The 24,568-nt window shown below is 39.8% G+C and overlaps 2 protein-coding genes across 3 annotated transcripts in view; both read left to right on the top strand.

Annotated features, from left to right (window-relative positions):
* Positions 1 to 12,439, top strand: part of slc5a5 (solute carrier family 5 member 5) — a 21,208-nt gene extending 8,769 nt beyond the window's left edge. Inside the window, exons 2-16 of the mRNA XM_040033030.1 lie at positions 2,754 to 3,178; positions 3,790 to 3,855; positions 4,034 to 4,085; positions 4,844 to 4,911; positions 5,346 to 5,500; positions 5,615 to 5,755; positions 6,830 to 6,959; positions 7,329 to 7,417; positions 7,761 to 7,873; positions 7,972 to 8,042; positions 8,413 to 8,499; positions 9,146 to 9,348; positions 9,465 to 9,562; positions 9,714 to 9,799; positions 11,285 to 12,439. Of these exons, the coding sequence (XP_039888964.1) occupies positions 2,813 to 3,178; positions 3,790 to 3,855; positions 4,034 to 4,085; positions 4,844 to 4,911; positions 5,346 to 5,500; positions 5,615 to 5,755; positions 6,830 to 6,959; positions 7,329 to 7,417; positions 7,761 to 7,873; positions 7,972 to 8,042; positions 8,413 to 8,499; positions 9,146 to 9,348; positions 9,465 to 9,562; positions 9,714 to 9,799; positions 11,285 to 11,353 (1,794 nt within the window). The 5' untranslated portion in view covers positions 2,754 to 2,812 and the 3' untranslated portion in view covers positions 11,354 to 12,439. The remainder of the gene's footprint in view (positions 1 to 2,753; positions 3,179 to 3,789; positions 3,856 to 4,033; positions 4,086 to 4,843; positions 4,912 to 5,345; positions 5,501 to 5,614; positions 5,756 to 6,829; positions 6,960 to 7,328; positions 7,418 to 7,760; positions 7,874 to 7,971; positions 8,043 to 8,412; positions 8,500 to 9,145; positions 9,349 to 9,464; positions 9,563 to 9,713; positions 9,800 to 11,284) is intronic.
* cluap1 (clusterin associated protein 1) lies at positions 10,497 to 24,568 on the top strand. 2 transcript variants are annotated; one of them, XM_040033040.1, is made up of 14 exons: positions 10,497 to 10,513; positions 15,355 to 15,405; positions 15,903 to 15,970; positions 16,090 to 16,201; positions 16,390 to 16,474; positions 17,147 to 17,326; positions 20,069 to 20,164; positions 20,395 to 20,478; positions 20,579 to 20,712; positions 20,802 to 20,943; positions 21,099 to 21,171; positions 21,279 to 21,389; positions 21,641 to 21,690; positions 24,371 to 24,568. In XM_040033040.1, exons 3-14 carry the CDS (start codon positions 15,949 to 15,951, stop codon positions 24,545 to 24,547), a joined length of 1,266 nt encoding a protein of 421 aa, XP_039888974.1. In that variant the 5' UTR covers positions 10,497 to 10,513; positions 15,355 to 15,405; positions 15,903 to 15,948; the 3' UTR covers positions 24,548 to 24,568. The 2 variants fall into 2 exon arrangements, with proteins under 2 accessions (XP_039888974.1, XP_039888985.1); XM_040033051.1 differs by lacking the exons at positions 10,497 to 10,513; positions 15,355 to 15,405 and adding an exon at positions 15,438 to 15,684.

Here is a 24,568-nt window from a genome sequence, read left to right as displayed (position 1 = left end):
TACAGACGCTGCACCGGTCCGTCGTGGTGAAGAGGGAGCTGAGTGTAAAAGCGAAGCTCTCAATTTACCGGTCGATCTACGTCCCTACCCTCACCTATGGCCACGAGCTGTGGGTAGTGACCGAAAGAACGAGATCGCGGATACAAGCGGCAGAAATTAGCTTCCTCCGAAGGGTGGCTGGCCTCTCCCTTAGAGATAGGGTGAGAAGTTCGGCCATCCGGGAGGGGCTCAGAGTAGAGCCGCTGCTGCTCCACATCGAAAGGAGCCAGCCGAGGTGGTTCGGGCATCTGACAAGGATGCCTCCTGGGCGCCTCCTGGGTGAGGTGTTCCAGGCATGTCCCACCGGGAGGAGACCCCGGGGCAGACCCAGGACACGCTGGAGAGATTATATCTCTCGGCTGGCCTGGGAACGCCTTGGTATTCCCCCAGATAAGCTGGAGGAGGTGGCTGGGGAGAGGGAGGTCTGGGCCTCTTTGCTTAGGCTGCTGCCCCCGCGACCCGGCCTCGGATAAAGCGGATGAAGATGGATGGATGGATGGATGGATGGATGGGTTCATTGAGAACATGGTTGTTGTTCAATAATAAAATTATTCCTCAAAAATACAACTTGCCTAATAATTCTGCACTCCCTGTAGTTTAAACTAGTGCTGTCAGCGTAAATCTCGTTAAAATGGCGTTAATGCCATAACTGCATTAACGCGGCAAATCTCCGTTAACTAGTTACTGCGGATCACCCCGTGCTTGGGGCTGCACGGCGTCAATGCGTCAACTAATGCGTTGACTAGTTTAAACCCCTTGTTTTGCACAACAGAATACGGCCTCCAGTCTGCAGCTAAACACCCCAATAGCTTTTGTAATAGCTTCAGCCCGATCAGATTGGGCAGCAAAGGGCTGCTTAAATACCACAAACTCCTCTGCTCCTCCACTTGGACCGCTAGCGCTGACCATAGCTATCGCTTGACAGACTGACCACACGCAACATACACATACTTTTTTCTTCTTTTTCGAATCTTCAGATCATGTGCGTGCCGAACCGTGGAGTGGGATCGGTTCGGATTACGGATCAACCGTGATCCGTTGCACCACTAGTAGAAACAGTGTTCTCAACACAGAAGCTTATGTAGTCTCTGATGTAGTGTGGCTTGCATAGTTCCTTAGTGCAGGGCCTCACTGCAGTCCTCAGACCACACCCTTATCACCTTCTTCCTCTTCACCATGGGGGTGTAAGTAGAGTGAAGAATTACCAGGTTATGGTCGATGCCGTAATTGCTCTGCTGGGAGTACCCTCCCGTTGCACAGTGCTGCTCCCTGCTTTAAACAACGCGGTGACTTACAGGTTCTCTGGATGTGGTGATGAAAAGTCCCAAAGGGAGTAGAAGACATGGAATTACTCTACAGGTTGTAGTTCAAATAAAAGATGACCAAGAGAGTCGGGGGAAAAAAGCTTAAAACACAAAGAAAAATAAAAAGAAAGGAAAAACGAGCTGGGAGCTGAGGTAACAAGCTGCCTGTGGCCCCATCTTGGTAAAAAAAAAAGCTCACCTTCAGACACTTTCTGTGCTGCTGAAGTAAAATCAGGTTTTGCCTGCTTAGCAGGAGTTGCCGCGGTGTTATCCATGGATGATGAACAAGGATCACTCAGAAGTGTTCGTCTATGCTCTCGTGTCAGGTGCTTCAGCTGATAGTTTTTTCTCCCCAGGACATAGCTTACATATTATTGTAATATTCTTGTCTGCTTGTTTCAGAAAAGTGAAGAGACGGAAATATGTCCATTTCAAAAAACAGCCACACGCTTCAGCCGAGTCCGACATCTTCCGCTTTAGAATACGACTATGCAGCAAACTGACGTGAAATGACGTGAACCTGCACTACAGCGATGTTAAATCGGCAGAGTTTACTTCTACGTTTAGAAGATAAATTATTGAAATTAAATAATGATATTCAGCGAGTTTAATTATTTTACAATGTAACACAAGTACATTGTAAGTAACTGTAATTAAAATACTTAAAAATTAACAGTAATTAGTTACTCTACTTTTTCAGTGGAAAAGTAATTTAATTACAGAAACGCGTTACTTAGTAACGCATTACACCCAACACTGTATATATATATATATATGTATGTGTGTGTGTGTGTGTGTGTGTGTGGTGGGGATGCTGTCGCATTGTAAACAGTGTAAAAACTTAAGACTGGTTAAAATGATTTCACAACATGTTAAACACAAGTCTAAGCACAGCAAACTGCATGTGGTTTCCTGTTTTATTTCACGTTCATGCAAGAGGGTGACACATGAAACACTTATCTGACTTTGATCATCCTATACTCTGCTACGACAGGGGCCAGGTCCTGCACAGCTTGCATTTCTGTTAGGGCTAATAGAGAATTCACACCTGTGGCCAATTTAGAATTACCAATTATGCCCGGCCCACTAACTGCAAGTGTTAGACTGTAGGAGGAAACCAGACTACCTGGAGAAATCCCAAGCAGACACACAGAAACACATGACAAACACAAAAGCTCTACAGTGAAAGGCAGCAGCCAGATTATGAATTTGAACGTAGGAAACTTCTTGCTGTGAGGTAACAGCGCTGCCACCATGCCGCCCAAATCAGTTTTCAAAAATGTTGCATTTAGTTGACTTTAAGAATTCTCACAGTGTTTATATTTAAAATACATTAATATGAATTTAAAATGACTATTTCAAACTTCAGGAGTTGTTTGGTTACTAATTGGATGTAATTCCTGCTGACAGATCCACCAAACATCCTGACTGTGGAGAAATCTAGAGGGCTGAGATTATCAAACTCAATAATGGAAGGCCAGTCTGCTAGTGAGCCATCCGGACCAGGTTTTGTTTTGGCTGACTATGCAGTCTTTGCTGCCATGTTATTGGTTTCTGTGGCGATAGGACTTTTCCAGGCCCTGAAGAAAAGGCCAAGAGAAGCAACTGCTGACGACTTCTTCACTGGGGGCCGGAGCTTGCCAGCGATTCCTGTTGGCTTGTCTCTCTGTGCCAGCTTCATGTCAGCAGTCCAGGTTCTGGGTGTTCCTTCTGAAGGTTTTCGCTATGGCTTCAAATTCCTCTACATGTGCCTCGGACAAAGCATCAACTCCTTGCTGACAGCTTACCTGTTCCTGCCGGTTTTCTTTCGACTGGGCATCACCAGCACCAATCAGGTTCTAATGACCTAATAGTCATTGCCTCATTTATTTTATGAAGGAAATGAGTATATTTCAGTCTTCTGAATTGTTTTAATTCATTCATGATGCACATAATTATATTTAGATGATTCTATGTAACATAATTCTGCGAAACCCTTTCACACTAAGATAAATTGCTATGGAAATATCCCTTGCATGTCACATGTCTATATAACAAACTTTCATTGTGAATTGCAAATTTTGTATGTTTTTTTTTTTATTTCCATCCATCCATCACATCACATATTTCTTATATTTCATATGACCTCATTGCAATGATTAACAAATAAAAATTAAGAAATTCAAAAGTTTATAAATATGCATTACATTGTGCAATTATCAAAGTAACAGGAGCAATAATTTTATTTGCCACTGATGATTGAGTGGCTGCTAATTTTAGAACAATATAATAAAAATAGTTTGATTTGAGGATTTTTATTAACGAAACATGACAATGTATTTATCAACAGTGAAGTAATAGAATTTATCTGACCAAGTGTTGAAAGGTGCCTGTAGTCCTTCAAACATGGTGAATATAGGGGGTGAAGAAGGATGAGGTTATAACACCGACCATCTGCCTGTCACAGTATCTGAGGATGAGATTTGGCAGAGGGATGCAGCTGCTGGGGAGCATTCAGTTTCTCGTTGCCACGGTAAGACAGATAATGTAATGTTCTCTGTTGGATTGAAGAATTTGGAGCTCACAAAGACATTTTTTATTTTCAAATTCTTCTCATATTTATTCATCTTCAGGCAAACCTAGTGGCTTCAATCCTTTAACCCAGTGTTTATCACCTTTTTGCTGCTTTGCTTGAATTTCCTCTCTCACAGCTGCTTTACACAGGGATTGTCATCTACGCGCCAGCTTTAATTCTGAATCAAGGTAGGTGAGGTCTAAACATGGTCCTCTGCTTTCATAGGATATTTTCATTTATTTGACACTTTGTCATACTGGAGAACACGTGTGTATTTATAGCACCAGACGTTTTGCTCCTTATCAGTGTTGACTCAGCTAAACCGTTTATTTCTGAGAAGAGGATGTGTGGAATAAATTTAAGGGAAATATGTGTTACAAAAATGAATGTTTAAACAGTGATAAGAAATATCTGAACAGTGATAGGAAAGGGTGACATTAAACCTGACACTAAGACCTGCTGCACTGACTTTTTATGAAACTTTTTAATTAAGTATCTTTGCTCAAAACTCAAGAAGGCAAATTTAATTACTGTATGTATGATATTTAGTACCGTCTTTTAGTACTTTAGTTCTTTAGTACTGTCTTCTTTCTCTCTCCCCGGTCGTGGGAGATGGCCCCGCCCCTCCCTGAGCCTGGTTCTGCCGGAGGTTTCTTCCTGTTAAAAGGGAGTTTTTCCTTCCCACTGTTGCCAAAGTGCTTGCTCATATGATTGTTGGGTTTTTCTCTGTATGTATTATTGTAGGGTCTACCTTACAATATAAAGCGCCTTGAGGCAACTGTTGTTGTGATTTGGCACTGTATAAATAAAATAACTTGAATTGAATTAGTACCAGAAATAATTTTTACTTTTTTACCATAAATTTGTGGATGGTTTTCCCACATTATTAATAACTGGTTCTTGTAGTTTACAAATAAAGCTGTTGTTTCATTCACTGTTTTTGTAGCTACTGGACTCAACATATGGGCATCCCTATTTTCTACTGGGCTCATCTGTACCTTGTACACCACACTGGTAAGAAGACTGCTTTAATATTCTCATCAAACAAGTAAGCATGCAGCATCAGACCACCACCTGTTTCAGAGTTCAGTGTTCATTTAAAAATGCCTTGTTGGCTCATTTGTGCAGGATGTATTTCAAAATAAGATGCCTAAACAAAAATAAAATGTAAAGTAAGTTGTCTAGATAAAACTAGCAGATTATTTTGGTTTTGGGGGATGTTTTTTCTCGTGGTAGATGTCTTTTAACCTCAGACTTCTCTGAGAATAAAGATGTTGTTACTGTATATCTAACACAGAGCAGTAAACTTAAATCAGAGATTAAAACACAAACATTCAGCTGACATCGTGTTTCAGGTTTTGTATTAAGTTTTAACTCCGTACATAAAGTTATTAAGGTGCAAACATTTGTCTCACGCTCTGTTTCTGTCTCCTCTCATCTCTGTATAGGGTGGAATAAAAGCTGTGATCTGGACTGATGTATTCCAGATCATTGTCATGTTGTTGGGCTTTGTGGCCATTTACATCCATGGCACAGTTCTGGTTGGTGGTCCGGCACAAGTACTGAGGATTGCAAACAATGGATCACGCATTAATTTTAATGAGTAAAAAACATTTTTAATTATGAATGTCTTTATAAATGTACATTAGTGTGCGACTACATCTTGATACAAAAAGACTGAACAAGTCACTGCAAATGCTACTTGGATCTTCCACAGTTTTAGCTTTGACCCACGGCATCGCTACACATTCTGGAGCCTCTCTGTTGGGGGTGCATTGGTTTGGCTGTCCATGTACGGAGTGAACCAAGCACAAGTCCAGCGATACATCTCCTGTCGATCAGAGAGAGCGGCCCAGTGGTGAGTGAACACCTACATGCTGAAACAGACAGACTATGACACAAGCATAGTATCCATGAAATCTGATTATGTTTCAGTTATAATAACTGAAACGTAACCAACCACTGAAAAGCCATGCGACAAGACAAGGAAGAGGTCAGTCAGAGTTTCAAATAATAAGGTCAGCATGTGTTTAACTAACCCCATGAGCCAAGAGCTCAGGCTTCAGACTGGCTCTGCATGATGTCAGTCAGAGGGGATGTCCCCAACATGGTTGTCTCACACACACAGATTAACAAAATGGACCTGTAGCCTAAAAGTTTCCAGTCTGAGGCCAGTTTGCTGTTGGTGCTATGGGCTGACCATAGATGCTATTGTAGCCATGTATACATTGTCTCAAAATATGTTGCATCAAACATTGTTGTGGCTCTTCAGTTTGCATCATTACTCTGCTGTCGTTCATCTTTTTAAATGTGCTATTCTCTGACTGCTTTTGTGCCATTTCCCTGTTTCTGATTTTTCAAAACTCTCCAACTTTGGACTGAATAGCCTCGTCTTCTAAAATCCTCATGAAAGCTCTGACATCTTTGTTTATCTAATGGTTTAAAATAGCTTTAATAAGAAGACTTGTTCTTTTGTCATTTAATTATGGATGCAAGGTAGATTGTTTCACAGTGACTCCCTCAGGACAGTATCATTATTTTCCAGGTGTCTGCTATTGTGGTCCTCATTCATGTTTTCTCAAAGTGAGAGGACTGTCCAGGTCTGATAGTTCAGGCACTAGTTCTTCTTAATAGGCACTTGACATTATAAAGCATTGTTGTCCTACAGACATTTCATATCCATCGATTTGGGTTTTTTAATTATGATATTTGCATGTACATATACTGATTACACTTAAGAAGGAATGTGTTATTATGACAATGAACATCTCCATATATTAACCAGCAATTCTTTGTAATGTAAATTTACTTCCAAGCATAGATGGATATCTAATTCAAGTTTTAGATTAAAATTTATAATAACAGTTTTTCACTTTTCCCACACCAGTAAGTATGAAGTGGAAACAGTCATCATGTTTGGTTTCATTTTCAGGGCACTGTTTGTGAACCAAGTGGGTCTGTGCCTCATTGTGAGCAGTGCAGCAACCTGTGGCATCGTCATGTTTGCTTTTTACAACACGTGTGATCCACTGAAGTCTGGGAGGATTTCTAAACCTGACCTGGTAATCAGATTACTTTCATTTTGTACTGAGCAACGAAATATTTAATGAGTCAGTTTTAAGATGTTTCTTGAGATGCAGACATTTGTTCTTAGCTAAACTCATTTTATTGTTAAATTAGGCTAATGGCTAAATGGAATATTTTACTTAGTTGCATATTGAGGTATACAGTAAATATCCATATTGTACAAGGAAAAAAACAAACAAACAAATACGGACATTTCTATTAGATCAGCAGGGCCTTTATGTGGCCAAGACTGAATACCACTAATAACTAGTGTGTTTTGGTATGCTTGTATGTTACATGCCAGTATGTACCTGTTTATTGTTGGGGTTTTTTTGGTTTTTTTACTCTTTATTCATCTGATGAAGCTTATGCCGTACTTTGTGCTGGACATATTCCAAAATTACCCGGGCTTCCCAGGTCTTTTCCTCGCCTGTGCATACAGCGGGACTTTGAGGTATCCAAATCTAAGTTTCTTTAAACCTTACCTGAAGCAGGTATGTCCCTCACATTACAAGGAGCCAGCATAAATAACTTCGCTTGAGACATTTCGTAACTTGTGTGATGGTTTAAGGCTATTTGAGGTTTAAAGACAGAAAACTCTTCAGTCTTCAAGTGAATGTGAGGAAATATCAGACTAAACTACATATCCTCTGTTAACATATAACATTCATCATATGCATGTTACATCGTTTACATACTGTATACATATATATTACACATTTTTATGCACAAGAAAGAATCATCAAATAATGAGCTGCCGCTATGAGATTCATGTTAATCAAGCCTCTTTTTAACAGTACGGCTTCCACAAGCATCAATGCCATGGCTGCGGTGACGATGGAGGATATCCTGCACCCCTATCTGCTTCACATGACACAGAAGAAACTGATGCTGGTTTCCAGAGGACTGTGTAGGCTGACTATACCACTTACTGCTGTAATGTTTTAGTCCCAGATTCTTAGAATAAGTCATATTCGGCAATAATGCATTTTGAACCTTTTCTCTAAGCACTCCTGTATGGTGGTGGTTGTATCTCGGTGGCTGCACTCTCCTCCCTAGTGAACTGGGGAGTTCTTCAGGTAATAATATCATAATCAATCATTTTACCAAAGATTTTTGTAATTTTTCACAAAAATGATAAAACAATAGTTGTTGTTATACAACTATTGTTGTTGTCATACATGAAACCCAGATAATGTTGGAAGACTGTGTAAAAGTTGCAGTTTCAGATGTGCCACACACAGCAGGAGGTATTTTGAAACTTCAGAAATGTTAGATGCACTTTTCTCACATGGGCACCGTAATTCAGGCATGCAGTGCATATGTAAGAGATGTAAGACAGTTACATTTTTGACCTGAGTAACTAATTACAGATAAGATTTATACTGTACTCTGTAACAAAGTTTTTTGGGTTGATTTTCGAACGTACCATTTATCTTCTCTCTTTAGGGATCATTTACTGTCATGGGTGTGGTCAGCGGCCCATTACTTGGAGTGTTTATTTTGGGAATATTTTTCCCAGCAGCAAACAGACTGGTGAGTGACTGGTAAAGAAATGATCTAGAAATACTTCCAAGAAGCACATGTACTTAGATTAAATTCACAGGTAAAAGCCAAACGACTTAAACAATGGCCTGAATTGTATTCTCTTTAATCTAAAAATATCAGGAGAATGTCTCAAACTAAATTGCATAATACTCGATGGAAATTTTGAAACGTATTTCTTGAAAATGTAACAATTATTAACTTGAATGTTTGCCATGTATTAATGTAGACATCTATCTTATCTATTAAGGAAGACTTGGGTGTTAGTCACAGATCCACGATGAATCTGTGTTACTGTTAACACCACTCCTTTGTTCGGACACGTCACATAAAACATTTTAAAGCAGTAACTTTGTGAGCTCTCGTTTAATAGTGAAACAGTTAAAAAGCAGTTCACACTTATCGCTCTTGACACAGCACCTTGATATTGTTCTGTTAGCCAGACAACTTTCCCTGGAAATTTATCAGTGCACATATTTACTTTCTGAATTTCTTACATTTAAGGAGGTCCCACTGACCTGGAGTGTGTGTTACCTCACATGGGCCATTACTGTTTTTCACAGCGACACTGTGCTACAGGTAACCATTTTAGAAACCAGCTGGCCATGGATGCTCATTTGCTTTATCTGTGTTTCAGGGGGCATTCACGGGGATATTAGCTGGCTTCCTTGTCTCTATGTGGCTAGCTGTAGGTTCAACTCTGTATCCACCCAGTGAGGAGACCATGGGTGTCCTGCCCAGCTTAGCAGGTTCCTGTGAATCCATAAACACCACCCAGAGTAGCATACCTATCGAAGACCAGCACTCTGTCTCCACCCGGCTTCACCCCAATAACCAGGGGTCAGTGAGTTCAGTGAGGCTTAAACGTACATGCTAGTTTATAATAATAATAATAATGATAATAATAATAATAATAGTAATAATAATAGTTGTTACCCTGTTTTTCCCAAAACTAGGGGCCTGTTAAACTTCTACTCCATGTCCTACCTCTACTTCGGTGCCATGGCAACTAGTTCAGTTGTACTTGTCGGTGTAATTGTGAGCTACGCAACAGGTAAAAAGCTGTTATTGTGTTTGGAAAACTGCTGATTCACAGTGCTTTTATTTGATTTTAAGATAATAAAAGTGCGCACGCTTCAGATATGCCAAAGCAATCAAACAGTGCATTTAAAACATATTACGCCATTCTTTTTCTCTCAACACAGGCCCAACAAAGAGGGAGAACATTAAAGAAGGTTTGTTATGGTGGGACCTGAAAAAGAAGAAAGTGGAGGGTTCCCCTAAAAACAGAGTAAGTCCTGTATGACTGTCCTGCACAGTCAATGACTGTACTTTTCATAGTCCTTGTGCACAACCAGGACCAGGACTGTGCACAGCAGCCCTAAATACTGTTAGAACACGTGAAGGGGGCTCAAGGGATATTTTTTTCCCACTCAGATGTCAGTTATATTTACATTTATTACATTTGTGTTATTTCCATGGGAAAATGTACAAAAGAAAATGAATTTATTAATTAATCTGTTTTAAAAGGTAATTATTGCTTTATAACTCAACACGTGACTTCAAAGTGGAATATGGAATATGGTGTTAGTGTAAACACAGAAATTATGATCAGTCTGTTAAAGATTTCTTGTCCAAGAAGTTTTCACTTTCCCTTATTTTAAGTGTGTACTCATCAGCCATTTTGTTAGCTACACCTTGGAAGTACTAGGTCAGTTTTTTTGTTTTTTTTTAATTACAGTAGCCTTAATTCTTTATGACACAGATTCAATAAAGTGTTGGAAACATTCCTCAGAAATTTTGGTCCATATTGATGTGACAGCATCACACAGCTGCTGCAGATTATTCGCTGCAAATCTTCCCTTCCACCACATCCCAAAGGTGCTTTATTCTATGTTTATAACAGTAGAGGCCATTGGAGTACAGTGAACTCACTGTCACATTCAAGAAGTCAGTTTGATCAGCAACGATACTCTGGCTGGCTGTGGGGATTAGACGTTGCTCTGTTGGTAATAAGTGGCCCAAAACATGACAAGAATATTCTTGTCCTTACACCATTACACGCCAAGTCTGAACTGTCAGTACAAAGCAGGATGAATCCATTCTTTCATGTTGTTTACGCCAAATTCTGACCCTAAAATCTGAACGTTGCAGAATGTTGTTCTTAATCTTCTATTGCCTAAGCTTGGTGGGCAAATTTACAGGCTGTTTCCTGTTCTATGCTGACAGGAATAGAGGTATTCATTGTGGTCTTCTCCTGCTGTGTTGTGCTTTGAAAGATGCTCTTCTGCAAACCTTAGTTGTTGTAGCAACTGATATTTGCGTTGCTGTCACTTTCCTATCAGCTGAAAGCAGCCAGCCATTCTCCTTTCCCCCAGGAATGATAAGCATATTCCCCCAGGGGATATGCATCATCAAAGCATATTCCCCCAGGGAACTGGGGGAACTCTTTCTCAGACCATTGTCTGTAAACTTTGGAGCTTGTTGTGTGGGAAAATCCCAGCAAATCAGTAGTTTCTGAAATACACCACCTGACACTACAACATTTTTCTTTCCTATTCTGATGCTTGTTTTGAATTTTAGCAGGTCGTCTTAACTGTGCTTACATTCCTAAATGCATTGAGCTGCTGCTACCTGATTGATTATACATTAGTTAAAAGCAGTTGAATAGGTGTAACAAAGTTAGTGCATAAAGAAGGCATTATTGTAGATTTGTGTCAGTCTCTTGCTTTATTTTTAAACTTTTTCTCTAACTGTGGTTCTGTTTTGTTTTCAGGAGGGAGACAAAGTGTCAGAAGAACTACAGTGTGTGTCTTTGATGACAATGGACAAGCAGGATGCATGAAGGGGAAGGAGACCAAAGAGACAGCAGAAAATAAAGTCACTGCACAGTCTATAGCTGTTAGAAGACTACTGATCCCACTGGAACACATCACGGTGCTATCTTCTCTCTATCAGCACTAATAAATTTAGGTGTTGTTTTCATTTTCAAAGTGTTTCTCTGTATATATTTTGGTTCTAAGTCTGCCTCATATTTTAAGTTACACCTGTGCCAAGAAACTATAAGTGCATACTATCAGAGGTGATGAAAGGCTCTTTCATGGGAACTCTCATTCTGGTATGTTCCATATTCCTAACAATGCACACCTGCACTTCAACCAGCATTAACCGACATGTGGGCAGGTACACGGGATATGCTTAAACTGTAATTCAACCCTTGCTTCCTCATTCAGCAATCATTTAACATCTGCTCGAATGAGCCTAAAACTTCCTCCTAAAGAATGAGGGGATTTTTCCCTTTAATAATGTACCAGTTATGACTTTCTACTTAACTGTGGACTGCAGGTGTACCTCTAAATAAACAAAGATCAATGGCTCAGTGGCTAAGATCAATTTTACACAATTATACAAAAAGACATCTGAGAAATAAAAAGAAAACCTTCGAAGCAAAAGTAACCCCATGTGTGTAAACAAGAAAAATAAAGGGGTAAAACAGGCTATTGTTCAGTTCAGTCCCCTCAGAGGTTGGAGTTCAGCTTTATTTCATTATGCTGCACTTGTTTTCTGCTGCCATGCAACATTACGAACACACCCCATTAGCACAACACAGAACACCCTCTTTGTACTGTCAGTTTCACACTTCACCCTAAATACACAGCAGATAAAACAAAATTCTACACCACAACACCTGTGACTGCAGTCACACCTAAAGTCTCCTGACAGAAAGTGAACTGTTATTGCTGGGTATTTATTGGGTCGTGGTATTGACACAAACAGTGATATTTATTGTGAGATGTGTCCCTCTGGAATCTTGTGTGCAATAAATATACAACTAAATGAATAAACTTTATTCTCAAAAATGAGACGAATGTAAGAAACAGGCTGAAGAGGATTGTTTTGTGTATGATGACCCCTGCTGATCATTTACAGTCACTAAAAAAATGCTGAAAAGAAAAAACACCCACACACACGCATGACTGCATCCATCATGGCTGCCAACTACACACAAATCAATGAGAACGAAAGTGCTTATAACACAGTAATTTCATTTATTGCATTTTAAATCAACCTTTCATCCATGGTGGCCTTACAAAAGTAAACATATTTCGTCACACTCCGATAAGCTGGCAGGAATGACTGCAGTTCAGTCTTTAAAGCGGTGAGGTTGTGCTTCCGTGCACGTTTGTCCTGAATCCCTCAAACGCCTCCATGTTGTCGCATGAGCTACTGGGTTTCTTCACCACTCATCGGCGGCCCTGTTAGAGTCCTCGTCGGCTACAGCACAGTCCAGGCGCTGCACACCGGGAAGCGCCAGGTCCCGTTCGTTAAGCTTTTCCAGAAACGACGAAAGGAGTCGTTTATTCAAATGGTCCGTCAGCGTCCTTTCCTCTTCGACCCGCTCCTTGGCCACGTTTCTATCCGGCTCCGCTTCCTCGGTTTCGGTATCCGCGCCAGGCTGCTGCGGAGGGCCGGACCGGTGGTTCAAGGACAAGACGTTCGACTGCTCGCCTTCCCCGGGCTCCTGCTCCGTCCAGCTCCCGCCGTCCGCCCCCGATTCGGTCTCCATCCGTGATATTAAAGTGGTCTGCAGGGCGGCATTCTCCAGCTCTTTCAGGCGCTTACTGTGGAGGCCGCAGGCTGGAAGTTCATTGCCAGACGAGTTGTTCTTGTTATGATGGGCCTCGCCGGTCTGCTCCATCATGCTCTGCGTCTCTTTCTTCTTCTGGGGGTTTAGCGGCCAGCTAGCGTCTTTGAATCTCACTACTGCCCTCTTCTGGAAGAGGCTTGCTCTAATCTCAGATTGGTTCCCTGCACTGCACTGTCCTGAATGCCCTTGCTGATACACGTTTTCTATCTTTTTTGGTGTTTCACTAAAGACTAAAGTGATGTTTGATTAGATTTTCAGCATGTTAAACTTTAGTCAGAAGAAGAAAAATATTACACATCCACAGATAATGATAACGCACCCTGCAGAAAAAACGAACAATCCGTCAAATCAAAAATATTGGTTCACAGAGAGATTTCCTCTACATCAGGGGCGTCAAACACAGGGCTTGAGGGGTCAGAATCGGAGCATCAAAGTCTGCCTGACCAGAATGCTTTGGAAAAATGTGAAGGAGGGCATAGATTTTGGATTGTATTTTCACAAGTTTTACAGCTTTTTTAATTGATAAACTCCTCACTCATACCCATCCATACTGCACTTTTGTCATAGATAAATGACAGAAAAGTTCCTGCTTTTCCACTAACTACTATATGTACTATAGAAATCTATATCAAATAAAATAACTTTTCAAGGGCGGTGTATTTACTATTTTACACCTTTTATCATGGACGAAACAGGAAATTCTTTTCCTATATAAAGATAATTCAGGGTTTAGATGTTTACCTAAATGTCTTTACAATGACAGAAAGGGGAGTTTCGCTGGTTTCACTTGGTTCACTTACGATCAAAGTTAGCTGCACATGTCCACCAATGAAAAATCAGTTTGACATCCTTGCTCTACACACTTCACACAAATGCAGGAAAAATGCACTCTTCCACATTTCAATAAGACTTTTTATTCAAATGATAATTCTGAAGCATTTTATTTGACTTTTTCCATCTTGTGCTGCTTTACGTTCAACTAAAGATGCAAATACTGTGCTTTCCACTTTATATTTGAAAGTTTAGTTTAGGTTTCTACAGATCTAATGTAAAAATCCAATGACTACAGTTATGTAGCCTAAACTATGGGGGGTGCTTCCCAGTCCAATCTGTCGTTTTTACTAACCATAATGTTCTTTTCTTTTCCAAATGATTAACACTTCTCTCCAGTGCCTGTTTCCATATACCTTTTATTCAAAAACTTTTAATTGGGTATTAATAGTCGCTTTTAACCAAAGTATTTCTTTGATATATTTTTAATACACCCACCTTTTTATGTTTTTGGCAAATGATTTGGTATTAACATGCAAATCTGCTTTGTTTTATGTTTTGGGACACTGTGTAAAATGTAAAATGCAATGATTTTGGAAATCTCATAAGCCCACATTTTATTCACAATAGAACATAGAAAGTTTCCATTTATTTCTTTATTTTTTACAGTTGTGCCACAATGGCACACAACTACACTGTATAGATTGGAATTGTGGATTTGACATCAACCTGAAATGCACACCTCAGATGTCTCTACAGTTCTTGGACATAATATCAAGGCTTAGGGTTGAATGGCAACAGCATATAATAAATATAGCCCCTTGAAAGTAACACATCCTGTCTTGTTTTCTCCCATCTACTCGAATGTTTCTAACCCATGAACAGAAAAATCCTGAAACGTTTCAATGATGATTTTGGTTTCTTTGAATTATTGTAGAACACTCTTAAAATCCTGCTCACTGGTAACAATCCTATTGCCCACAGAACAGAGTATAAATATAAAACTTCTTCACATTTTAAACCAATAATCTATGTGAATATTTTTTTCTGATACCCTGTGATTGTTTCTTGTTTATACATTCCTCTTTTAGTTTGGTTTTTTTCGTTTTCTTCCCAGTCACTGTGTTGGTTAGTTCCTGTGCAACCTTTGCAAACAGCGAGGGAAACATAGATTTTATAAGTGTAAAAAAAAGATAACTATAAAAGTATAGAAAACATAGTCATAAAAGGTGTAAACTAAAAACTTTTTTAAAAACTTATTGTAGTGTAAAACAAGTGTACACTACTCCTACTTATATATACAGCACAGTCTTGGTGATGCACACCGTGAAGTTCCCCCCTCGCCCACAGTATGCGTAAGCTATTTTATCGCAGATAGTATTTTTGAGTGTATTGAGCTTCCGTAGAAGATTTTGGTTTCCATAGAGACCGTCTCTCATAGCGGCCACCGATCACTTAGCTTGGAACAACTAGAACAGGTAATGATGCCTGAAACACAACGTGTTACGTTTAATAACAGCTAACTTCATCGTTGAAAATATATATACTGTCTTTTCACTGATTAACCTAAGGTTAGCCAAAAACTACAAAAAGCGATAGCTTTCTACTCACTTAAATCCTGCTACGAGCTAGCTATGCTTTGTAGTCATAAACATGCTGCTTAAACTACACCAAGATTAGGGTTCACATATAACATACGGTGTCCTGTGCGGGAATACAAATCAGCGGGGAAATCGTCGGTGATTCTATCACAGTTGGTATTACAGTTTTTTAAAAGAGTGACTGAAGTCTGTATTTTAGCATCTGCTGATATGCACAGAGTTTCATGTCGTGAATGATAATCACGTCAGCTCTAATTTAATAAACCCCAAACACTAAATTCTCACTGAAAACCTGCCAGTCTCGAAGATAAACCTACGTGCACAGTCGGTAGCTCGTCTGCTGTTAACACATGCTCTTTCTTTTTTCCTGCTAGAAGACAAAGTGGTCTAAGCTTTGGCGCACAGTGCAATCGGCTGAAAATGTCTTTCCGAGATTTAAGAAGTAAGTGTTGTTTACTGTCTGCTCTTCGCTGTTTGTAGTGACCACTTTTTTGGTTTGTTTATTTGTTTTAAGAAGATAACTGAGTGAGAAGTTAATTGGAGTTTTATGTTATGTGTCAGATTTCACAGAAATGATGAGGGCCTTGGGATATCCTCGCTTGATCTCTATGGAGAACTTCAGGACTCCAAATTTCTCTCTTGTGGCAGAAATCCTGAAATGGCTTGTGAAGAGGTATGCTTGAGCCTAAAAAAAGTCAAATTGTTTATCTAAATAATACTGCCACTGTTCTGTCCTCCACATTTTTCTGTCTGTATTTGGACACGGCCATGTTAAAGCATCATGATTCTAGTGGAGGATACTGTGATATATTTTTGCTTTTCTTTGCCTTTTGCCCCCTTTCATTCTTTTCATCCTTATAGATATGAACCTCAGAGTGATGTTCCTACTGATGTGGACACAGAAGCTGACAGGATATTTTTCATCAAGGCTGTGGCCCAGTTCATGGTGACGTATTCTTGAAAGTTTTTTATAGACTGTAGAGTTTATTCTTGGCAAATGAACGTCTGTTATTACTGCATCTTGTGAGATTATAATATTATTTTATGCCACGTTATACCCCTAATTAAAGATTGTGAATTATTATGTAGTTTTAGTTTGCATTATTCTCCTGAATTAGAAGAAGCTGATAACTATTGCATTTGTTAAACTGATTTGCATTACATTAGACTGCTGATTTATTGTGAATGAATGATATTGTTTTATGATGCATTATACTGCTGAGTTATAAGAAATACTGTTCGCAGAAAGTCATCACCTTATTTGTCTGATTAGAAGAGAACAGAATATACTGGAGTTTTCTGCCCCATCTCAGCAGGAGCAGATAAACAGGGAGCCAAGGTTGTAGCTTAGGCGCTGTGTGAGAGAAAGCATGTGAATGTTTAGGCTTTTATGATAAGGTGGGGGCCACTAGAGGCTATAAGAGTTTGATCAATGCTCCACCATTTTGAGATCTGATGCTGTCTGCGTACGGTGTCCATCTCCCACGCGTGTGATCATTAAAATCATCGTTTGACTCAACCCGGCCGGACCAGTGTTGTTATTGTGGTTTTTCCTCTTGTATCCATCCCCAATATTTGAATCCGTAACAATCTTAAACAGTGCCTCCTTGTGTTCCAGGCAACAAAGGCTCACATCAAGCTGAACACTAAGCGTCTCTACCAGGCTGACGGCTATGCAGTGAAAGAGATGCTGAAGATCACCTCAGTCCTGTACAGTGCTATGAAAACCAAGCAGATGGCTCTGGGAGACAAAGTTGAGCAGGACAACAGCAAGTTCAAGTTTGACCTTGGCTCTCGGGTGAGGTGCAAACTACGCTGTGTGTAATGTTATGCCAGTTTTACTAAATCCTCAGTCACATCCTTTATTTACATTATGAGACTCTCATTCCTGTGGAATTTAAAAAAGAAAATGGGCACTGGGTGACATTTAATTTGGGGAAGTGTTTGAAACCAAGATAAATTAAAGCAAACACCATATATGCAGTGTTTCAGAATGAAACAGCTATTCTTATTTCCTCACCAGAGCCACTTCTGCTAACTGCAGCTGTAAAATGTCTCAGCGATGAGCAAAGTCTACTAAATGTTCTGAGGATGCTGTGTATTCAGGTCCCAACAACAAGTATAAAATTGTCAGTGTTAGCACGTTGTCTAATTAATGTGGCTAACACTAATAAATGGCTTTAATCTTATGAACAGCACAGGGCTGTAGGTTGTGTTTTTACATTACCTTTTGTGCTTCAGTGCAGGATAAATTCAGCTTTTTGCATTTACTTGCGTTTATGTTTCTGTTATTATACAATGGAACAACTGTGAATTGGTGACACAGACATGGCTGGTTAAGACTCTATTCACCAGCAGTCACTTCCAAACATTTTCCAAGCTGTTCATCTGCAAAGTATTGTGATAGAATCACCATGCACACAAATGTAAGACAATAGATACTTAGGTTTTGACTTTAACTGAATAATTAATGTTAGAAGCAACAGATTGTCTTAATTTTCCTTAAGATTGAGTCTTAGTACTAAATTGTATCCAGCTCTGACATACAGTGCTGTGCAAAAATCTTTTTTGTACAATTCTAACAAGCTTAATTTTGTGTGACCACCTTTTATTCTTCAACACAGCCTGAACTCCGTTAGCCAAGTTTTCTTCTAATTTCTGAGTAATTCTCAGGAATAGTTCTCCAGGCTTCTTGAAGGACATTCAGTGTTTTTCTTTGAATGTTCACTGTCTTTTGTTTGGTTTTCTGTCCAGACGAGCCCACACTGCTTCAATAATGTTGAGGTCCGGGCTCTGGGAGGGCCAATCCATGGCTAATAAGTGTAATTTGTAGTCCTGTAAATGTGCCTGTCTTTTTCCACATTTCTGTTCTGACAGACAGTGATTTTTGTCTACTGTAGATGTGCTCCTATGCAGTCCAAGATCGAATAACCTATGTATCTGTCGAATGCTGACTGGCTGACAAGTTGGCCAGAAAAGGGAAGGAAGCAACAGGAGGGTTCAAAGGGAACGTGAGAACCGCAAAAAAACTCTTCAAATATTAAAAAAATATATATAGTATGAGAAGTACAGACAGCGGCTGTAGTGGACACGTTTCATTGTTTTCAACACTCGGTTTCACTTCAGATTTTTTTATGTTACAACTTCACTCTTCTCCACTGCTGGCTGATGGACCAACAACAGAACAAACAAGAATTGCCTACAGACTAGTTGCACCACATACTTTGTAGGCTGTCTACATCAACAACAAAGCTCTCTGCAGGAGACGGGCCATCCAGGGACATAAATTCAAGAATAGTTCTCAAAGCTCCTCAAAGGACATTCAAAGCTCTGCTTTGGATGCTGGCTGTCTTTTGTTTAGGTTTTCTGGCAAGATGATTCCACACTGCTTCAATAATGTTGAGATATGGGATCTGGGAAGGTCAGTTCATGTCTGATAGTGCTCCTCTGTTTTTCTTCTACACTGGCAGTGTGTTTGAAATCATTGCCATGCTAAAAAGGAAGTCGCTTTTTAGCATGACAATCAAACGCTTTCCAGATGGTATTGCATGGCAGATCAAAAACTGATGGTTCTTTTCTGTTCCCATTTTACTATAAATATTGACAAGATCCACATCACCACTGGCTGAAATGCAGCCTCCAACCATGACAGAGCCTCTACAGTGTTTTACACATGGCTGTAGACACTGCTGTACCTCTCTCATAACCCCTGAACATATTGGCAGTGATTCGCTTCATAAAACGTGTTGTCACTAATTTTTAGTGCAGGTCTTGTGTAATTTGTTATGCTTCAGCCTTTTCTTACTGAAGCTTTGGTAAACGATAGCTGCATTACTGAAAGGTCTCAGGTCTTGTATCATGTCTTTGCTGGATTTTCTTTTGTTTTATTCCTTAAGGACATAACTTTCAGACACTGTTACCCTTTTTTGGCCTAAATTGATTTTTAAGGCCTGTTGGCCTGGTTTCCTTAGATATGGCACATTTTCAACTAATAGTTCTTTTGTTGTTGCAAAAATCCTTTTTATGCCTGTCAAACAGTGTTTTTGTCTTTGACATTTTTTGTATTATATTTTGCGACAGACTCTTAGTTATAAAGGTCTCAAGACCACTTTTGAAAATCCTAACAAGGGCTGGCTTCTTGGTAATAAAGCATATTTTTAAATGAAGGGTGGCTTTTGCACAGCTCTGTATATGGATGTATATCCAACACTTTAACCTGTGCTTTTCGTCCCACATCCTATGCACCGTCCCGCAAAAATAACAAGAGTACAAGTATAAATAGAAACAAGGATGTTTCTGCAGTGTGTGCTCTACAAGACTATAAATCAAGCTGTACAATAACCAGGTGGTATCTTTAATCTACACAAACCATATTATTTACTTTTTAATCTTTGCTTTATATCATTTAAAACATTGTTTTTACATGGAGATAGCTTTTTCTACGTGTTTGTTATTTTTTATTTTTAAAAATCAATATTATAGTAAATCCTTGGTAGAGGAAAAAACTTTCTGATTAGCTCTCACGTTGTCTTTTTTCTAGATTTCAGATCTTAAAGCAGCTCGGCAGCTGGCGTCCGAGGTCACGTCCAAAGGAGCATCCTTATATGACTTACTGGGGAAGGAGGTGGACTTAAGGGTAAGGGGAAAACATGGATATGATTTTAAGAAACGGTGACTAACTTAACTAACATTTTAATGTTCGGCTGTTCAAATCTGAACTGAGCTCAGTAACATTTTTTTATTTTTTTACAGTAAATATAATTTCAGATGAACGTAGTTGTACAATTATAGGGCTGTCTCTTTGAAAGACATCATTCAGTAGCACAGGGGTTTACTTTGCTGTCTTTATTTTCACTTTGCTCACAGGAAATGAGAGGTGCAGCCATTGCCAGACCTCTGGAGATCATTGAGACTGAAAAGGCCCTGAGAGCTGCCATCAAGGAGGTTTTGGTCTGTAATTTTGGTGGCAGATTTCAAAATTCACAGGGGACATGGTTATACCTCCCAAGTACCGTAATGCTGACTTTGTTGCTATGTCTTTGTGTTAAAGAAAAGTGTGGATAAGACCAAAGACATGCTGAATAACGTTGTTTCCGATGAGGCCACTCTGGATGGCAAGATAGAAAAGAAGAAGCAGGAGTTGGAGAGGAATCGGAAAAGGCTCCAGACCCTGCAGAGTGTCAGGTGGGTATGAAGTTTTCTCTCCTCAACTAAAAACAAGTCTTCAAACAAAACTTAGACAAACAGGTTATTGTTCTTCCTTAACCTCTTAGACCAGCGTTCATGGATGAATACGAGAAGATCGAGGAAGATCTGCAGAAACACTATGAGACCTACGTGGAGAAGTTCAGAAACCTCTCCTTTCTGGAGTCTCAGCTTAATGAGTACCACAGACTGGAACAGGAGAGGTTTGAGGTGCGTAAATATACAATATGCAAAACATTTTTTCTCAAATGTTCTACAAATGAATGTCCCATAAAATTCCTTATGTATGACTAACATTCATACAATTTGTCCCAGTCATGCACATGCAAACTTTATGTCTGTGTTATTTTCTTTCTCCGCTGCAGGAAGCTGAAAACACTCTGAGGTTAATGCAGAGCAAACTGAGAGAAGAGGAAAGGGAGCTGATGAAGAGTTCCTGTAAGATAAACAAACACACAGAGTTAAAGACAAAATCCTGTCGCACAATCCCATCCAAACCTTTCTATAACTTTTCACACTACTTTCCCACGATATCTCGTCTACAGTGAAAGACGAGGACTCGGACATAGACGTTCCCGAGGATGAAGGTTCAGACAGTGACATGGAGGAATTGCGTCCCGCTAAGCCACATCTCACACGAAATGGCCTCATGACAGGTATGCAGACTGGGGATAGCCACATCCATGTTATGATCAGTTCTCACCTGCATAAAGTGAAGCCATTATTTAAGTAGATGGTCTGGTTGTTTACTGTGTCTAAGTGCTTTCTATCAAACATCACACACATTCATGCTGCAGTGTTTAATGTAGACACTGATTGGTTCTCAAAAAACCAAAGAACATCAAGCCATGCAATAACAACACCTTTCACGTTCCTTGAACATTGCCTCCTTGTGTCCCTCCTTTAGGCAGAGGAGCACGTTTCATCGGGAACATGCAGGGTGGTGACAGTGATGAGGTTAGTAATCTTTTAACTTCCTCGGTTTCTTTTTCTCCTCTTTTGCTGAGCTATACTTGAGTTCTTTTGTGTTGATTTTGGCTTGCAGGTGTCCCAGATGGTGCTCACTGCTCATGACTTGCACTTTAACCTTTATCTGTCATTTCTAGCTGATTCTCCTGTTCAATCTCTGATCAGTTTCTTCCCCGTTTTCGGTTTCCAACTTGTTATCTAAGGCCCTTTTAGCTGTTTCCAGAACATCATTCCCCCATAAGAAAAAACACCGGAAAGGAAAGGTTTGTGCCGGACCAAGATCTAGTTCACTCCCCTTTTCCTCGTCGTGCATCTAAAAGAAAAATCCATTCTCAAATCCTCATACAGTAGGGAATATCCCACATGACATAGCCTGATGATTATGTTCAAGCTACTCCAGATAGAAAAGCAGAAGTGGGTCCAAAGCCTTTTTAAAGCCCTTTTTTAAACATTTATTTCTGTTTTTCCATTACCAGTCTTGTGATTTCAATGCACTATATATATATATATATATATATATATATATATATATATATATATATATATATATATATATATATATATATATATTAGGGGTGCAACGAATTCGTATCGATATTGAACCGTTCGATACAGTGCTTTCGGTTCGGTACGCATATGTATCGAACAATACAACATTTGTAATTTATTTTATCAACTTTCCTTCTGACGATGCTGTCTGTGTTGAGCGCTCAGTGAATCTGTGTTCGACTACTCCGCCTAGGCTGCACTGTCGAGCGCAGATCCACTGAGCGCTCAACACAGACAGCATAGTCAGAAGGAAGAGCGCAGGGCAAGCTAGCGAGACAGAAGTTAAGCTCTACTTGCAACATTCAGATCTGGCGTTTGGAATTATTTTGGTTTTCATGTGACGTATGACCCTGAAGGTAAGCGAGTCATGGACTAAAGTAAAACAGTATGTTGGATGTGCCATGCAATGCTCAATTACATTGGTGTGAACTAGTGTGTTAGCGCAGTTAGCTCGTTAACGTGTTTGCCGTCTAGCCCCATGCACGGAGCGATCGGCGGTAGCTCGTTAACGGAGATTTGCCGTGTTGTGGCGTTAAGGTCATTTCAACGAGATTAACCTGAAAGCACTAGTGGGAACACAACGAATATGACTGCACATTTACGCCGACATCATCCTAGTGCAAAGACAAAAACAACAAGCATGCTACTAACTTTAGCCGAGTCATTTAGACAGCTGTTAGCACATGATTCTCCTTATGCTGCTGAGAATATAGCCCAGAAGAAGCGGATAGTATAGCTTTTATTTTGGAAAGAGCCATTTCTCTGTAATAAACTCTCTTTTCCAAAGATGAGTGATTCCTCAATCAGATACAGGGCTTGCAATATCGCTAGCCCGACGTCCCGGAGCTAGCGATTTTTTCAGTCGGGCTACCAAAATCTATCTCTTCCCTGCCCGTCGGGCTATTGTAGGAAAAATATATGTCAATGCTTTTGCATTCTTTCAGAAATGTAGCTGGGTAATTATGTCATTGGCATCGGTGAGCCACTGTCAATATGTGACATATTGAAATCGCGTTTGAATTTGCGCTTGTTTTTTTGCTTTCACTTTGCAATCGTGCGAACTGTGTATAGAGAGCGACAGCACTGATCTGTGAGTGATGATAATTTGTGCACCAATTCCTCTGACATCGTCTTATTAATCGTTAGCTTACTATGCAAACATGACAAGTGAAATCTCCCGCAGCAAGCTTAAACATGTGAGAGGTTGATCGCGCAGAGAATCGCTGAGCTTATGTGAGTGAGCGTGTAAAAGCATTTCAGTTCTGCTGAGCCAAATAAGACAGGTCAGGGTGAAGAAGTGACAGCCAAAGAAAAGCTTACCACAAAACGGAGAAGTTATGACAAATCAGACTATAAGGCAAAAAGAAAGTGCAGCTTTATGGTTTCATGGACAAAAGAATTTCTGTGGCTGCAATATGATGAGCTAAATAACCAGGGCTGCACATAAGTGGTCCGCAGGTGCGCATTCGCTGTCAAAATAAAAAACACGCACAAGGGTTAGGGTTAAATTTAAAAACTGTACTTTTGAGTTAAAATATATATTTATAATTTTAATAAATGACAAATTAAAAATGCATGAACATTTTTTTGTATCGAAAAAATATCGAACCGTGACACCAAAGTATCGAACCGAACCAAACCGTGAATTTTGTGTATCGTTACACCCCTACTATATATATATATATATATATATATATATATATATATATATATATATATATATATATATATATATATATAATCATACCACTAGTAAGGTGTATGATACAGTGTATAAGTGAGAAGGCAAAAGGCAGACCAAAGAAATAAATCATTGTTTCATTGCACACTGATGTAGCTACAGGCATAGAACTGTTTCTCATCCAGAGAAGATTTGAACCATTTCATTTTTTAACTATGATGGTGTTTCTGAGTTGGATTACAGGGTGGATTTTTCATGTACTGCAGGAGCTCCCTTTAAACGAGTCATGGACGTGGTTATGCCCCCCCACACCCAAATCCCTTTTCTGATGAACATAGCGATTTCTGTTGTGGTTTCACGTTTTGTGTTGGAAATATTTTCAGTCGTGCATTGGACTGGACTCTGATTGTTGTGGTCATTATTCACTGCTGTTCCCAGACTGAAGATAGTGAGATTGATGTGGACGAGGATGATGAGGAAGATGACGAAGGTGAGGAGGAGGAGAGCAAGGATTTGGAGGACGAGAGCTTGGAGGACCCCATATCCAGACGTCCTCGACCCTCAAGAGGGGGTATGAGGCCCCCCCTGCTTGAGGAAAGCGACAATGACTTCTGAATAAAGAGCACTCACACATGA

Source organism: Simochromis diagramma, unplaced genomic scaffold (assembly GCF_900408965.1).
Source record: "Simochromis diagramma unplaced genomic scaffold, fSimDia1.1 OVJJ01000334.1, whole genome shotgun sequence".
Taxonomy (NCBI): Eukaryota; Metazoa; Chordata; class Actinopteri; order Cichliformes; family Cichlidae; genus Simochromis; species Simochromis diagramma.
The sequence above is the reverse complement of the archived record's forward strand: the minus strand, read 5'-3'. Positions and strand labels throughout refer to the sequence as shown.